Genomic DNA, 15265 nt, shown 5'->3' with positions numbered 1-15265 from the left:
CCACCGCGCAGGCTCCACTGGGCTCTTTTGGATCGCTAGCTCTTGGGGGGGGGGGGAACGTGGAGATCTGTCCTCACAGAGGAGGGAGAGCTTGTACCTGAATGAAACTTGGTCTTAAAGGTGCCACTGGACTGCTGGGGGCCGGGGGGGGCTCTGCAGCTTACCTGGCTGCTTCTTGCTCTGACTGAGGGCTGCTTGGAACAGGGGGCGGGGCTTGTTGCATGGGCCCGCCCCCTGGGCTCTTTACTGCCGGAGCGCCGCTCCTGTGCGCTCCTGCAGGAAATGACCCCTGGGTGCACCACACTCCACTCTTTGGAGAAAGGGTGGGATAGAAATGTGATGATAGAAAGCTCGGATAGTCTTTCCCTGTTGGTTGACTGCCACCTCAGCCTGTCAGAAGGGCCTCAGGGAGAAAGATTTGAAGGCTGTCCAGACAGACGTCAGGAGTGATTTGTCACCACTGATGAGCCCGCAGCCCCTGCCTCTGCAGTCTGAAGCGGTGGGATCCCGACAGGGCTATATTGCTAGCTTATGTTTCCACGAAACCTCTGGCCGCGCTTTTTTCCAGTTCCCGAAAGCGAACGAATGGAATTTCGACAACTAACAGAGCAAAATATTCAGACTGTTTGATCCTATGCTTTACTAATGTAAAACTAATGATACTTATAAGAGGACCCCCTTGTTTGCGATGGTGGCCAGTCATTCCAGCAGCAATCTATGGCGAAACGGAGGGTGTGGGAACTAAAGGCTGCCCTGGACATTGTATTGTTTCTTCCCCCTGGAATTACATGATCGCTAGCCCCAGTGTCCTGACGAAGCCCACCAAGCAAGAAGAAGAAGAAGAAGAAGAACAAGAACAACAACAAAAACAGCAACAACAACAGGTTTTATACCCTGCCCTTCACTCCCCAAAGGAGTCTTGGAGAAGACACTCCACTCTTTGGAGAAAGGGTGGGATTGAAAGCTCGGATAGTCCTGCCCTTTTGGGCAACCGCCACCTCAGCCTGTCAGAAGGGCCTCAGGGAGAAAGATTTGAAGGCTCTCCTGACAGACGTCAGGAATGATTTGTCACCACCGATGAGCCCGCGGCCCCTGCCTCTGCAGCCTGAAGTGGTGGGAATCCCAACAGGGCTATATTGCTAGCTTGTGTTTCCACGAAACCTCTGGCCGCGCTTTTTCCCAGTTCCCAAAAGCGAACGAATGAAATCTCGACACCTAACGGAGCAAAATATTCAGGCTGTTTGGTCCTATGCTTTTAATAGTGTAAAACTAATGATACTTATAAGAGGACCCCCTTGTTTGCGATGGTGGCCAGTCATTCCAGCAGCAATCTATGGCAAAACGGAGGGAGTGGGAACTAAAGGCTGCCCTGGACATTGTATTGTTTCTTCCCCCTGGAATTACATGATCGCTAGCCCCAGTGTCCTGACGAAGCCCACCAAGCAAGAAGAAGAAGAAGAAGAAGAACAACAACAACAACAAAAACAGCAACAACAACAGGTTTTATACCCTGCCCTTCACTACCCAAAGGAGTCTTGGAGAAGGAGGAGGAGAAGAAGAGGAGGAGGAGGAGCTGGTTTTATACCCTGCCTTTCACTACCCAAAGGAGTCTTCAAGAAGGGAAGGAGGAGGAGCTGGTATTATACCCTGCCCTTCACTACCCAAAGGAGTCTTGGGGAAGGAGGAGGAGAAGAGGAGGAGGAGGAGCTGGTTTTATACCCTGCCTTTCACTCCCCAAAGGAGTCTTGGAGAAGAGGAGGAGGAGGAGCTGGTATTATACCCTGCCCTTCACTCCCCAAAGGAGTCTTCAAGAAGGGGAGGAGGAGGAGGAGGAGGAGCTGGTTTTATACCCTGCCCTTCACTCCCCAAAGGAGTCTTGGAGAAGGAGGAGGAGAAGAAGATGAGGAGCTGGTTTTATACCCTGCTCTTAGCTCCTCCCAGGTTCTTGGTCCTTCACCAATAGCAGACTAGGGGGGGAGGGGAGGAGTGGCTGTATTCATTCAGGAGGCTTACTCCTTCAGGGCGCTTCCATCTCCAAGGATCACAGGCACAGAGTGTGTTGGTCCACTGTGGGAAGCTGGAGAGAGTGTGGCGATTTGGTTGGTGTACCGACCACCCAATGCACCAGCCAATAGCTTACCTTCCCTGGTGGAGGCTATATCTGGCTGGGCATTGGAACACCCTAGACTGATAGTCCTGGGTGATTTCAATGTCCATGCTGATGATGCAGCCTCCACTCAGGCAGCAGATTTGGTGTTGTCCATGGTGGCACTAGGACTCTCTCAATTTGTGACAGCCCCCACTCACCAGGCCGGGCACACGCTTGATCTGATCTTCACCATGGGGGTTACAGTGGACCAAATTATTACCCTGGCAGTGCCATGGTCAGACAACTTTGCCTTGAAGGGCCATCTGGATATTTCACTCCAACCCTGTTTGGGCGGCATGCCTATTTTGGCTCACTTGCGGACACAAATGGACCCAATGAAGCTTCAGCTGGCTCTGCAGGATCCAAAGCCCCTTGGTGGCTCATTGGATGAGCTTGTAGAGGACTGGCATGGCCGACTCTCGACAGCCATCAATGAGATTGCTCCCCGACAGCCTCTGCACCCTCAGTCTAGGCTCGCAGCATGGTTTACCCAAGAGTTGCGGCTGAAGAAGAAGAGATTGGATTTGTACCCTGCCCTTCACTACCCAGGAGTCTCTTGGAGAAGGAGGAGGAGGAGCTGGTATTATACCCTGCCCTTCACTACCCAAAGGAGTCTTGGAGAAGGAGGAGGAGAAAAAGAGGAGGAGGAGGAGCTGGTTTTATACCCTGCCCTTCACTACCCAAAGGAGTCTTCAAGAAGGGGAGGAGGAGGTTCCCTCCCCAAAGGAGTCTTGTAGAAGGAGGAGGAGGAGAAGAGGAGAAGGAGGCTGTGGTTTTATACCCTGCCCTTCACTCCCCAAAGGAGTCTTGGAGAAGAGGAGGAGGAGCTGGTTTTATACCCTGCCCTTCACTCCCCAAAGGAGTCTTGGAGCAGCTTACAATCACCTTCCCTTCCTCTCCTTCCTTCTTAAGACAGCACAAGGAAGAGACCACCAATGCTCTGAAGGACCTGGAGACCAGCAAGCATACAACAAGCTCACCTTGCTCGGGGTGACCAAAGACCTGCCCCTGATGTCAGTGACACCCCCTAAGTGACTGGACCCGGTCTTAATCATTTCAGAGGCATTATATGTACCTTCATTCGTCTGGGAGAGCAGCCGGAAGTTCCGGACTCCTTGCCTGAACTCCAGTTTGTTGACCTTCTGGATCTGAACCAAATGAAATATACCTGAAAACAAACACACAGAGATTGCCAGAAGGGTTTGAGTGGGTTATGCTTAAAAGGCCCTGCCTTTGGACTGCAATGTAGACCTAGGATCTCCTTGGTCATGTTCAGTTGGAACCACTTTCCCTGTGAAGAAAGTTTAAAGCACTTGGGGCTCTTTAGCTTGGAGAAACGACGGCTGAGGGGTGACATGATTGAGGTTTACAAGATTATGCGTGGGACAGAGCAGGTAGAGAAAGAGGTATTTTTCTCCCTTTCTCACAAGAAGAAGAAGAAGAGATTGGATTTATACCCTGCCCTTCACTACCCAAGCGGCTTACAAACTCCTTTCCCTTCCCCTTCCCACAACAGACACCCTGTGAGGTAGGTGGGGCTGAGAGAGCTCTGACAGAAACTGCTCTTTTTTCAAGGACAGCTCTTGTCAGAACTATGGCTTGCCCAAGGTCATCCAGCAGGTGCAAGTGGTGGAGTGGGGAATCAAACCCGGTTCTCCCAGATTAGAGTCTGCGCACTTAACTACTACACGACACCAAACTGGCTCTCTGGAGTAATGTCCTCTGAATGTTCTAGTTCCTTTGAGTTACTTGGGTAATGGAGCACATCCTTCGTAGGTCTCTGGTTCCAAATAAATGCTGCTAAAAAAGGACAGCCAAAAGGATTCCCCCATCTGAGTGACACGGAATATACACAAAAGGCACATACCTTTCACTAGCTTCCAGATATAGATTTCCACTTCGTCTGAGGATTCCCTCTCGACGGCAATTTTCCTCAAGTTATCTTTCTCAGATCCGGAGGCGGTGAACATGTAGATGGACACTCTGCATTTGTTGGTGTTGACCGGGGCAGCAGCTATCGCCTCGTCGTCTGCAAGGACACAAACCCCGTGGTCAGTAGTAGTGGCTTCTCAGAAACACAGGAAGGGAAAGTTGCAGGAATCAGCACTGGGGTTGCAGAGAACGAGGGCAACCCTTCATGCACTCAGCTAGCACATCAAGGAGAGAGGTATGCTAAAACTTTCTCTCTGATACACTAGTGAGAGGAAGCATGGTGCAGTGGTTAGAGTGCTGGACTAATAGTATATTGTATAGCATTGTGTGTAGCATAGCCAGGAGATCCTAAGATTGTCCGGCAACCTTAAGTTCTAGTCCTTTTATCATTATACACCACTAGGTGGCAAGCTAGATTTGTTGGGGGGGCGGCTGAGAGAACTCTGACAGAACTACGGCTAGCCCAAGGTCACCCAGCCGCCGCAAGTGGAGGAGTGGGGAATCAAACCCGGTTCTCCAGATTAGAGTCTGCTGCTCTTAACCACTACGCCACACTGTCTCTCAGAGTGCTGGATTAGGAACTGGGAAACCCAGGTTCGGATCCCTTCTTCAGCCTTTTCTTCCTCCCTAAAGTTTCCAGTGTTGTTTTCATCTTTTGTATTTATTTCGTGCTCTTGTTTTAATGAAGACTTCGTGCGTTGGCTTTAATGCCTTTTAAGATGAGATTCTAAATTGGATGTTTTAATTCATGAGCCGCCTCAGTGGTCCTATGAGGGCAGAAAGGTGGGATAATAAAAAGGTAAAGGTAAAGGTTCCCTTGCTCGAAAGCCAGTCGAGTCCGACTCTTGGGTTGCGGTGCTCATCTCCGTTTCAAAGCTGAAGAGCCAGCACTGTCCGAAGACGTTTCTGTGGTCATGTGGCCGGCATGACTAAACACCGAGGTGCACGGAACGCTGTTACCTTCCCACCAAAGTGGTACCTATTTATCTACTTGCAATTTCTTGCTTTCGAAGTGCTAGGTTGGCAGGAGCTGGAACTGGAGACGGGAGCTCACTCCGTCATGCGGCAACTCGGGTCTCGAACTGCTGAACTACCGACCTTCCACAGCCTGCAGTTCAGCGTCTTAACCACTTGGTAAGGATATAAATAAATAAATATAAGTCAAGAGCTTGCAGGGTGACCTGGGGCCGGTCACTCTCAGGGGGAGTCGGGAGGATAAAATGAGGGAGAAGAGAATTGGGTAAACTGCTTTGGGTCCCGACTGGGGAGAAAAGCAGGATATAAATAAATAAATATATACATGTGTTGCCGTCTACAGAGCCCAACTACTGGTATACCAAAGTCAGCCATGTCTATTTCCAGCATCTCCAGCTAAAAGGATCTGATACTAGGTGTTGTACAATATCTCGAGCAGAGACCTTGCCAGTCAGAGCAAGTAGTACTGACCATGACAGACCAAGGGTCTAACTCGGTATAAGGCAACTTCGTGTTCATCAACTTCATGTGTATGTGTGTAGCTAGATCCAAGTTCCAGTAGCACCTTGGACCCCAACAAGATTTTCAGAGTATGAGCTTTCGAGAGTCAAAGTCAGTTGCTGAACTGCAACTGATAACGAACCTCAAGACAATGCATCCACCCGGACTGAATCAAGACCTAGGTTTCCTGTCTCATCACCAATGCTGATTTCTCCACACCTACTACCTCTCTGCATATCACACCTAATCCGATCACACCTGCTATTGTCCTTTTCCTGCTAATGTCATTTGGCATCTGAAACCATGCCACTTTCCAATATATAGGACAGGTGGACTCCCATTCTAGCTGTATCTGAAGAAGTGAGCAGTGACTCACGAAAGCTCCTACCCAGCCATGGATTTTGTCAGTCTTGAAGGTGCTCCTGGACTCTTAATCTTTTCTAAAGCTCCCTTTGTCAGAGTCTGTGGACATTCTTAATCCATTCAGAATTTAGACAATCTGTTGGATCCTATTCCTCTGTGCCACAAATTTTGTCACTTCCCTCCAGTATCGGGAGCTTCAAACTCATGCGTCTGCCTGAAAAATAAACATGTTCAACGAAGTAGCACCTCTGTCAAGAACACAATTTTCGGGTTATGAAGAGTCAAAACTCCCTTTGTCAGGTACGAGAGCTTCGACTTGCAAAAGTTCATACCCCCAAAATCTTGTGGGTCTCTGAGGTGCTACTGGACTCAAATCTCGTTTTTCTACTGCCGATGAACACGGCTTCCCTCTGAAGCTACGTTTATATGTGTCTGTGTGGTGTGGTCGGATGGAGCCTACATGTTCAGAAACAGTATACCCCTGAATATTCACTACGAGGGAGAGCTCTCGTGTTCATGTCTCGCTGGTGGACTTCCACAGGTATCTCTGAAGAACAGCATCCTGGGCTAGATGGTCTGGTTCAGTGCTTACACTCTATACTTGTGATTCAGTGGAATAATAAGCCAGTGTGATCCTGGCCAATTCCACAGCCCAAGTTCCAGCACAGGAGAGAAGTCGAATCCTCCCCACCCAGCTTGGTACCTTCACACACCCTGGGCGATTTCTCACTAGAGCTGCCTCGCAGCACAGCCGCCATTTGTCCCGACACAAACATGTCAATTTCACACCCGAAGCTCCGGGGCTGCATTTTGACTCGGGGCTTTGCCCGATTTCCTCCGCAGTTTCATGATCCTGGTTTTTGAGGATCATGAACAATGTTCCCTCTAAGCTGTGAAGTCTTGCGAGCAAAAATTCTACTTTGTGAGCTATTGGCATTAAGGTTGTGAGCGAGCGATTTGGCTACTGCGTGAATCAGTTTGCCCTGGAGCCCTCCTTCCTGAGCCAAGACAAAAATGTGTGAGCCGGAGGCTTAAAAAACTGTGAGCTGGCTCACACTAACTCAGCTTAGAGGGAACACTGATCATGAAACTGTGGAGGAAATCAGGCGAAGCCCCGAGTCAAATGCAGCCCCGCAGCCTCGGGTGTGAAATTGACATGTTTCTGTCGGGGCAAACGGCGGCTGTACTGCGAGGCAGCTCTAGTGAGAAATCGCCCCATATCTCTTACATATAATTCCTGGTTTTGGCCTCAGCGTGTTTAGTCTTAACCTGCCAGAGGTCCGGTGGTGGAAAGGGCCATCAAGTAACAGCTGACTTATGGCGAGCCTGTATGGTTTTCAAGGCAAGAGTTGTTCATAGGTGGTCGGCCATTGCCTGCCTCTGCGTAGCAACCCTGGGCTTCCTTGGTGGTCTCCCATCCAAGTCCTAACCATAGCCGACCCTGCTTAGCTTCTGAGACCTGATGAGATAGTGCCATCCTTGGCCATCCAGGTCAGCTCGAAAGACATACAGAGGTGGTTTGCCATTGCCTGCCTCTGCGTAGCAACCCTGGGCTTCTTTGGTGGTCTCCCATCCAAGGACTAACCAGGGCTGACCCTGCTTAGCTCCCGAGATCTGACAAGATCGGGCCAGCCTGGGCTATCCAGGTCAGGGCAAAAGACCTACAGAGGCCCCGGTCACATGGGACAGATAACGCGGGGAGGAGGTGTGGCTGTTCGCCCCGGAGCAAAATAAAGTGCGGTAGCCCGATCACACGGTCCCCCGAGTCTCTGTGCTTAGGCCGTTAGCTGGCGATCACATTGCGATGCTGCAGCGTGGAAAAGAAGCGGCACGGCATGATCACACAAGTGTTTTGCATTTGCACGCGTGCGCAGTTCCGCGGAGCAGCACTGCTTTCAGTTTCGTGCTTGTGTGCATGCGCTTATGAAAAACATCCGGTTTGCGATGGGACATGGACGGGCACCAGATGCCACGGGATACTAGCGCTCCCGTGATCAGACGCTCGCCTGTGCCGTGCGTTTTCCGGATACTAGTGCACTTTCCTTGGTACTTTTTAACTCCGCATCTTTGGCGGGACGTCACGGGTTGGCCACGGGTGCGCTACGCTTCCCAGATGTTGCGGTGTGATCGCGCCCTGAAAATCCGCCCGACATTCGTGCCTCTCGCGCGGCGAATTCTCCGTGTGACCGGGGCCAGAGGTGGTTTGCCATTCCCTGCCTCTTCATAGCAACCCTGGACTTCCTTGGTGGTCTCCCATCCAAGTCTTAACCAGGGCCAACTGTGCTTAACTTATGAAGTCTGACGAGATCTGGCTAGCCTGGGCTATCCAGGTTGGGGTACCACAGTTCTAGAGACGGCTTTTATAGTGTTTCCCCATCCTTTTCTAACTGGGCAGAGCTCAACGGAATTTAGTTCAAAACTCTGCTCCTTACTCCCTTTCAGTTTCACAGTGGCAGACTAGTGGCTACCAAGACCTCAGCAGGAGATGCTTAGGATAAACTTCCAAATTTGGTTACGTTAAATATTTTCCAACCTCAGTTTTTGCTCTGATAATTCCAAACAGAGCACTGAACGAACATTCGTCTCAATTCGAACAGAGCACTGAACGAACATTCGTCTTTGTAAATGTCCATGTCACTCTAATGTTATTCGGCATAGTTTCATCTCCCCTGCCCTGTTTTCTTCCTCTTTGCTATCACCGTCCTTGACTTCATTTGCCCATACTGCTCTTTAATCCTATTGGCTGTAGCAACCGGAGAAGGCCACATATATTAGTTCCCGAACTCTTGCCAGAAACCTGTGAAGCAAGTCGCTGTCTTCATATTGTAAACGGTAAAGATAAAGGTTTCCCTTGCTCGAAAGCCAGTCGAATCCGGCTCTAGGGTTGCAGTGCTCATCTCCGTTTCAAAGCCGAAGCACCAGCGCTGTCCGAAGACGTTTCTGTGGTCACGTGGTCGGCATGACTAAACACCAAGGCGCACGGAACGCTGTTACCTTCCCACCGAAGTGGTACCTATTTATCTACTTACAATTCCTTGCTTTCGAACGGCTAGGTCGGCAGGAGCTGGAACTAGAGACGGGAGCTCACTCTGTCATGCGGCACACTCGGGTCACGAACTGCTGAACTACCGACCTTCCACAGCCTGCAGTTCAGCGTCTTAACCACTTGAGCCACCGCAGCTCCCTTCATATTGTACACGGGGGTAAAGTGGACAGACACAGGGAGAAATGTATGTGACACACCGAAGACACCCTTGGGATCTTCCAACTGAGGTGAGGGTTGAAACTTCAGCATTCACACCTTTGGCCACTCAGCTGCCCAAGTGTTTGAATGGAAGAAGCATCGGAACTGGAGGATGAGCTTGACCTATGACCTCAGGAAGTAGTTTGAGAGCAGGTGGCAGAATGACCTTGTTGAAGCTACACAAATTGAGGTCCGGTTAGTTCCTGGAGGGGAGCTCCCCCAGACGAGGTGTTGGGAATTTGAAGCTCTTGTTTTTAAAAAATAAAATAAAACTCAATAACCTGGTACACAGAGGCCTGTTTTTGATCGTGAGTGTGGCACAAGGGAATGAAGGTTAAGTGCACGGACTCTAATCTGGGACAACCGGGTTTGATTCCCCACTCCTCCACTTGCAGCTGTGCAGGAAAGGCAGGTGATAAATCGAAAACGATAATAAATAAATAAATAATAACTCCACAGCACCCAGTACTAAAAGATAACAGAACTTTATTAGGACATAGGCAAGGCCTGTTTTGGGCCCTGCTGGCCATAACCGGCCACAGCTGACAAACAATACAAGGGGGAAAAAATGAAAACCGGAGCAAAGGCTTTTATCCTTAAGGGATCATATTAAAAGAACTATACAATATGATAAAGGAACATTTCGACATTCACAACTTCCCACAATATGATACTTTCTATATTCAGAAATGTACTGTACAAGTCCCTGATGTGTTTCGGCCAGTCTTCTGGGGTATTGGAACAAAAAGTTCTGTGTGTCTGATAGTTAGACCCTCAGCTTCCGTCCTGCCCACTAAGGCAGCCGTGCTACCCCGCAGCCGTACGGTAAACCGCTCAGATGGAAGAAGAAGGAGCTACTTCACCTGGGCATACTTTGCAGCATTTCCCTTCTACGTGCCGAGGCTCTTCACAAGGATACTCGCTGGGACACACGATATTTTGGCAGTCCTGGATCCCATCCCGACACGTGCACAGAATGCAAGGCAGGGGCACAAAGTAACGGAAGGTTGGGTGCCACACTTCCCCGTGGGAGTAGGTCTTCCCGTTGTATGCACAAGCTGGAGGAAGAGAAAAGGGTCTCAGGCAATGCTCCCTCTAAGCTGTGGAGTCTTGTGAGCAAAAAATCTACTCGGCGAGCTACCGGCATTAAAGTTGTGAGCGAGTAATTTGGCTACTGCATAAATTAGTTTGCTCTGGAGCCATCCCTTCCCGAGCTGAGACAAAAATGTGTGAGCCAGAGGCTAAAAAACTGTGAACTAGGTCACACTAACTCAGCTTAGAGGGAACACTGGTGTCAGGAGAAATTGGAAACAGGAAACCCTTAAAACGTTTGGGTTTTTAAAATTGAGATTTTAATATTTAACCACTTAAAATTTTTAATTCCTTTAAAAAATTTAAATTTAATTTAAAATTTAAAAATGTCCAATTTTATTATTGTAACCTTTTGTGCACTTCTATGATTGTTGTTTTATTCATATTGTTTTTATTGTGTTTTTTAAGAATCGTTTTATCTATATTGTAAGACGCCTTGTATTCTGCAAGCGAGAAAGGCGAGGAATAAATGTTTTAAGTAAATCATAGAATCACAGAGTTGGAAGGGACCTTCTAGGGCCATCTAGTCCAGCCCCCTGCACAACACAGGAAATTCACAAACACCTCCCCCCCATAAATATAAATACCACTGCAAGAGTCATGCAAGGGTCGATGTTCGCTAAGAATTTATCTACAATCTCCAGCTCAAAAGCGGGAGTCCATTTTTTAAATGTAAACTGTAATCCACTTGTCTTGGGAAATACTATATTTATGACGGTCAATTTAAAAATGCAAAGTAGTATCTAATTTTCCTGATGGACAATCACAAAGCCACTTAAAAAACGCAATCCCTGACACCCTACCTGATAACTCCTCTAATGGTAACACATTTAATCTTGCCCCATTGATGGATCTCCTGATGGCCCCTGGTATTTGTGGCCACTGTGCAACAGAGTGTTGGACTGGATGGGCCGTTGATCTGATCCGACACTGGCTTCTCTTATGTTCTTATGTAATAAATAAAACCATTCCATGTTTTACCCCCCACAGCATATGTTCAAAATGGCTGACAACCAGAGTGGAAAATGTAAAATTACAATATCCTATATCTGTCTGTCTGTTGATTAAAAATATCTATACTCACCTTATCTCCTTTGACTCAAGGTTGTTAACAAAACAACAGAAACTGGAAGCATCATAAGCCCCCCAAAATAAGCTAAAGCCAATACACAAAACTGTATTAAGCAGTTTTGTGCCTGTGTGGTAGGGCTTGTTCCTCAGGACCAGGGCTTGGCAGTTTGTGACTGCTTCTGCACAGCGAGAGAACCAACTTTTCTCAATTTATCATAGAGACATGTATCCTCCAAGCCATAGTTTGGCCATTAAAGCGAACTACTTGTATTATAAAGCAGGGAATCACTTGCAGTTTGTTCTGTCTTTATGCTCGTGCAGTTGGATGCATCATTTAAAGGACCAGTATCAACTATTGTCCACTTTTTGCACCTGAACAGTCAGGGGCATCTACTCAAGAAGTGACCACAATTAAGGATCAGAAATTTAGCCGGGTTCATGGGCAGGCACAGAAGGCCCACAGATACCCAAGTAGTAAGTCTCAATACAAAAATATCAAACTGATCTCCCCCCTCCTACTTTTAACTGTCTTAAAACCTGAGGCACTGCCAGACAAGTTGGGCATGGGCCACAAAAAACACACCGTAACATGTGGGAATGCAGCATAATCGTGCAAACAGATACATCGGAACAAGAACCATCCACTCGCTATTCGTAACCGGCAAGCATGACAAGAGCCGGGTCAGCAGGTTCTTGAACCTGTGTGTGCCTAATCTGAAATGGTGTTACCTCTCTTGTGTCTCTCTTTCAAGATGATTTTGACCGTCGTGCCACCCCCTCTCTGTTTGCCGCTGTTAGGGACAAACTCCAGTGAAGCACCGGTTGGCATATCAGCGGCTTCGTTTCTTGTCTCCCCTGTGCACTGCTCCCGTGTGTGGCCCTGGAGGTAACGAGGAGAGACCAGTCAGTACAGGGGATCCGCTACCATTTAGATCCGTATAAACGAGTGGGCAGGCGAGCCAATTTGCTAGCCGATTTCTAGTTGTACCATGCACAAGCGACTCTTTGCCAGACACTGGGCCCCAGCCCTGGCACCCAATCTTCCTTAGGATACCAGGCATGTACGCTACTACTGTCAGAATGGCTGTGAGAGGCGTGCTCGCTGATGCTGTTTCATGCCTTCTCTTTGCCAGAAGCGATTGCTTCTGTTCTGTAATAGAATGTCCTATAATATAAAAAAGGATATTATAGGTGGCGGTCACACATGCGAGATAAACCAGGGGGGAAGCGGGGCTATTCCCTCTGGAGGAATTCAACCTCCAGTTGCACAATCACAGAGTCCTCAGATGCTGCGCGGAGCGGCCGCCACTGTGTGATCAGACGCAACTGTGAGGGAGTCTGGGGGGAGGTTTTGCCGGTTGTCTCCGATTCGCTTAAACGGGGAATTGATTCATCCAGGGCTATTTTTGGGCAGGAACGCACAGGAACGGAGTTCCGGCTGGCTCCCGAGTTGGCCACACCCAGCAAGAACTCATTAGCATAATAGGCCACACCCAACAGCAGAAACTCATTAGGACTGGCTACATTAGGGGTGTGTGGCCTAACATGCAAAGACGTTCCTGCTACAAAAAAAGGCCCTGGGTTTTGACAACAAACAAGGTCAACGGAATAAGAAGCAAAAGGTGGGCGTGGCTGGTCAACGACACTTCTGGTAACATGGGAATGCGGCCTAATGTGCTAATGAGCGGCGCAGTCAGGGGTGTGTGGCCTAATATGCTAATGCGTTTCTGCTGCTGGGTGTGGCCTATTATGCTAATGAGTTCCTGCTGGACTTTTTCTACAAAAAAAGCCCTGGATTCATCGCTTCTCCGCACTGAGGGCTTCCTACGGCAGCACGCGATGATGCGCATACTGAGAAGGGGGAGAAAAAACAACGGCCCAGGGTCGGGATGGCCTGATCAGACCGTCCCGACGCCATGAGAGTGCGCTGGGAAAGTCCGTCTGGGTGACAGCACTTTGTAATATTGCTGGCAAGATGCCAGTGAGCCGTGAGCCAATGTGTCAGATCGTACTGATCTAGTCTGACAGTCATGTGACTAAGATGGCATCAGACTTCTGGAACAGTCACCGTGACTCAGCTATTGTGAATAGTGTAACCTGATCGGTTGATGTCAATATATATTGCCTGCAGCCATGAAATTAAAAGACGCCTGCTCCTTGGGAGGAAAGCGATGGCGAACCTCAACAGCATGATAAAAAGTAGAGACTTGACCCTGCCAACAAAAGTCCGCATGGTCAAAGCAATGGTATTCCCAGTAGTCATGTATGGCTGCGAGAGTTGGACTATAAGGAAGGCCGAGCACTAAAGAAAAAGATTCTTTTGAACTATGGTGCTGGAGAAGACTCTTGAGAGTCCCTTGGACTGCAAGAAGATCAAATCAGTCAATCCTCAAAGAAATCAACCCTGACTGTTCCCCGGAAGGCCAGATAATGAAACTGAAGCTCAAATACTTTGGCCACCCAATGAGAAGGGAGCATTCCCTGGAGAAGACCCTGATGCTGGGAAAGATTGAAGGTCAAAGAATACGGGGACGGCAAAGGATGAGATGATTGGACAGTGTCATCGATGCAACAAACATGAAACTGAGCAAACTTCAGAGGACAGCGGAAGACAGGAGGGCCTGGCGGGATCTAGTTCATGGGGTCGCGAAGAGTCGGACTCGACTTTTCGACTGAACAACAACAACAACATTGCTGTCTATCTCTGATTTGGGATCAACTGTATGCGTAGGCGCTTTGTCACTCTGTACGGTGAATTTGCTACTGAAAGTCTGTGTGACTATCTCCAGCGTCCAGTGTAAATCAATGTAAATACCCTGTATATAGAAACAGAGACACTGCTATTATTTTCGGCATTCTGAAATACCGTCACGGTGGCCCGTTCGCTACCGGACTTTCCCTGATGTCTTTTCACTCCACTTCTGTGGTGGAGCAAAACAGGTTGCCGACGGGCACAGAGCGCTTCCCAGGTGTCCGTGTCTGATTGCACCCTTTAAATCTGCCCGGCATTTGCGCCGATGGTGGGGCTGATTGTGCGTCCGATCGCACCCAGAGTGTTGGAAGAGGTGGAGAAAAAGGGAGACTAAAATGATGAAGGGGATGGAAAACCTTCCCGATGGAGAAAGGTTATTGACGTTAGGGCTCTTTGGCTTGGAGAAATGACGACAGAGGGGTGGCATGAGAGAGGTTTACAAAACTATGCCTGGGATAGAGAAGGCAGAGAAAGAAGTCCTTTTCTCCCTTTCTCACAAGACAAGAACTTGATCAACTGTATGCGTAGGCGCTTTGTCACTCTGTACGGTGAATTTGCTACTGAAAGTCTGTGTGACTATCTCCAGCGTCCAGTGTAAATCAATGTAAATACCCTGTATATAGAAACAGAGACACTGCTATTATTTTCGGCATTCTGAAATACCCCGGCCCAAAACAGTCCAGTGGCACCTTTAAGACCAAGTTTTATTCAGGTACAAGCTCTCCCTCCTCTGCGAGGACAGATCTGCACGTTCCCCCCCCAATAGCTAACAGACAAAACAAAAATATCTTCAGGGGTCATTTCCTGCAGGAACGCATTTCTCCCTTTATCACAGTACAAGAACTCGTGGGCACTCCATGAAATCGCTGAGCGGTCGGGTTAGAATGGATAAAAGCAGGGGTCATTTCCTGCAGGAGCACACAGGAGCGGAACTCCGGCAGTAAAGAGCCCAGGGGGCGGAGACATGCAACAAGCCCCACCCCCTGCTCCCAGCAGCCCTCACTCAGAGCAGGAAGCAGCCAGGTAAGTTGCAGAGGCCCCCCCCGGCCCCCTGGCCCCAAACAGTCCAGTGGCACCTTCAAGACCAAGTTTTATTCAGGTACGAGCTCTCCCTCCTCTGCGAGGACATATCTGCACGTTCCCCCCCCCAATAACTAGCAATCCAAAACAGTCCAGTGGAGCCTGA

General features: G+C 48.9%; 1 protein-coding gene across 1 annotated transcript in view; it reads right to left on the bottom strand.

The window, feature by feature from the left end:
• CHRDL2 (chordin-like 2) overlaps window positions 1-15265 on the bottom strand; it is a 44822-nt gene that overhangs the window by 731 nt on the left and 28826 nt on the right. Inside the window, exons 7-10 of the mRNA XM_015418985.1 lie at window positions 12057-12207; window positions 10028-10222; window positions 4017-4178; window positions 3130-3317 (exon numbers count right to left, since the gene is read on the bottom strand). Of these exons, the coding sequence (XP_015274471.1) occupies window positions 3130-3317; window positions 4017-4178; window positions 10028-10222; window positions 12057-12207 (696 nt within the window). The remainder of the gene's footprint in view (window positions 1-3129; window positions 3318-4016; window positions 4179-10027; window positions 10223-12056; window positions 12208-15265) is intronic.

The sequence above is a fragment of the Gekko japonicus genome, unplaced genomic scaffold, assembly GCF_001447785.1.
Source record: "Gekko japonicus isolate JY-2015 unplaced genomic scaffold, Gekko_japonicus_V1.1 scaffold3212, whole genome shotgun sequence".
Lineage (NCBI taxonomy): Eukaryota > Metazoa > Chordata > Lepidosauria > Squamata > Gekkonidae > Gekko > Gekko japonicus.
The sequence above is the reverse complement of the archived record's forward strand: the minus strand, read 5'-3'. Positions and strand labels throughout refer to the sequence as shown.